The 2,294-nt window shown below is 36.4% G+C and overlaps 1 protein-coding gene across 2 annotated transcripts in view; it reads left to right on the forward strand.

Moving 5' to 3' along the window:
• Positions 1 to 1,539, forward strand: part of LOC122248725 (uncharacterized) — a 95,094-nt gene extending 93,555 nt beyond the window's left edge. For both annotated transcript variants that reach the window (XM_043008913.2, XM_086550376.1), the window contains exon 5: positions 1 to 1,539. This exon is cut by the window's left edge and continues 89 nt beyond it. In XM_043008913.2, the coding sequence (XP_042864847.1) occupies positions 1 to 187 (187 nt within the window). In that variant the 3' untranslated portion in view covers positions 188 to 1,539.
• Positions 1,540 to 2,294: the final 755 nt, after the last annotated feature.

The raw sequence follows: 2,294 nt of genomic DNA on the forward strand, positions 1-2,294 counted from the left end.
CCTAGTCTCCACGTCTCTAGGAACCTCGTCCCTAGGATCAGCGGGGTCCTTGGGGTCTAGTCAGTCCCTGAGCCCGCGGACCCCACCCACCGTCAACTCCCTCACACCCCTGCCCCCCGACTGCCTCGAGTACACGGATAAGAACACGGCCGCCTGGAAGTCCTACCAGAGCTTCCAAGTCTTGTGAGCTGTAGAAGGAGACGTCTGTCCCGAGGCCCTGGGAACGAACTGACGGGCGCCAATGCCAGGGAATTCGGAAGCAACTTTCAATTGGTTGTTAGGGCAACAATCTTCAGTAGTCCGGAATTCTGCCTGCGTCCTGATGTTCTCCGCATGAGAGGGTGAAATTATTGAAATTATCCTGTGTATAAGACCAACAACATCTCGCGTCCATGGGACGAGGCACTGCCAGCGAAGTAGTGGCTACCGGTGTGGGTGCCAGATTTAGTTGTAAACTGACAGATACATTCCAGTTCATGTTGAAAGTACTAGATGAATGATCAAATAATGTGCGTAAACATTTATATGTACTATACAGTATGTGCATATATATATGTGTGTGTATATATGTATATATATATATATATATATATATATATATATATATATATATATATATATGTATATATATTATGTATGTATATATATATATATGTATGTATGTATATATATATATGTATATGTGCAGCATACATCACGGATTTCTTTAATCCAAGAATGAGATTGTATTGCAATATGAAATGCCTGAGCGGGTTGTTAAGGTATGTTTGACAAAATAGGTAAATGACACTATTGAAAAAGAAAAACAATGTGTCATTATTATCATTATAATAGTAATTATTATAATTATTACCAATATCATTACTCTTATTATCATTAGCAAAATGATAATTATGATCATTATTTTCATTGTTATTAGCAAAATTGTCTTTATCATTATCATTATTATTGCTATTACTATTATTATTATTATCATGACCATAATTATTTTTATCATTATTATTACTTTTTTTCATATTTGTTATCGTCATTAGTCTATTATCATTATTATTACACTGTCCTCCTCGTCCTCCTCAGTATGATTGTCATTATATTTAGCATTATCGTTGATATTCCTTCAGAAAATGGAAACCTTTCAGATAAGGGAAGCCTTTGGCGAGAGCCGAAGGGGCGAGGGAGGCTTCGTGTCCCAACACTTCGTTCGAAAACAAGAATCCTTAATCCCTTTCCGGACGTGAGAAAGAAAGATATCTAAATGCATGAAAGTACGAATAAGCAAATGAATAAATAAATAGAAACGCAACCAAATGGGAACAAATGCCGGCAAAAGACCGCGAAAAGAAATGGAAATTGGATGAAATGGCGCGAAGCAATAAAACCGCAAGAAACACCGAACGCGTTTTTCGGAAATGGATCGTTCACAGTCGAAGGACCCCTTAGTCGCTAGCTGCCGTGCCATCTGTGTTCCATGAAAAAAAAAATATATACATATGAATAAACAAACATATTCCATGAGAAAAAAAATAATGATTGATGAATAATTTTTTATATATACATATATATACATATATATATATATATATTTATGTATATATATATATATATATATATATATATAAAAGTTGATTTGGTCTTTGGCACCTTCACTTGTTGACAGTCGGGGTGGCGTGCACACTATTCGCCATATCGTTTGCTCACTTTGTGATAATTAGGACTATCACAGACCCTCTCATCAACAGTATTATCATACCGAAAAAACAACTTGTCACTGAGCCACATTTTCATGGCGCGGCCGTTACACAGGAGCGCAAGAGAAGCTATTGTGGGGAGAAGAAAATAAATAAAATGTTTAGTGAAAACACAACTGGGGCCTTACGTGCATTGAGTTTCAGGGTGTGTTGAAATATCTCAAGTATGTTCTGGCAGGGCTTTGAAACGACTTACGTGGCTAAACACATCGGACTGTTTACATGCCATTTGCACATTTTCCATGATTCTTGTAAATGCCCTCTTGTAAAATATGTGAACGCCTACGAGTTTCATCGTGTGAGACGCGTAGTTTCATTTGATTATGGAAGTCATATCAACAAATAGTAAGTAGGTCTTCCTTGTCCAGTATTTATATTCTTCCTAGTAAAGTCTATTTGTACTTGCAACGGTAAACTTAGAAGAAATAAAACCATCAAATCATATACTCATCCTTTCACCCTGTGTTAATGGTGATATTTAAATGTTACTGTCTTTTATATCATGTTAAATTGAAATACTCTAAAAGGCCAATAATAGACTAGGTT

This window comes from Penaeus japonicus, unplaced genomic scaffold (assembly GCF_977035675.1).
Source record: "Penaeus japonicus unplaced genomic scaffold, GWHDUDI00000001_assembly GWHDUDI00000023, whole genome shotgun sequence".
NCBI lineage: Eukaryota > Metazoa > Arthropoda > Malacostraca > Decapoda > Penaeidae > Penaeus > Penaeus japonicus.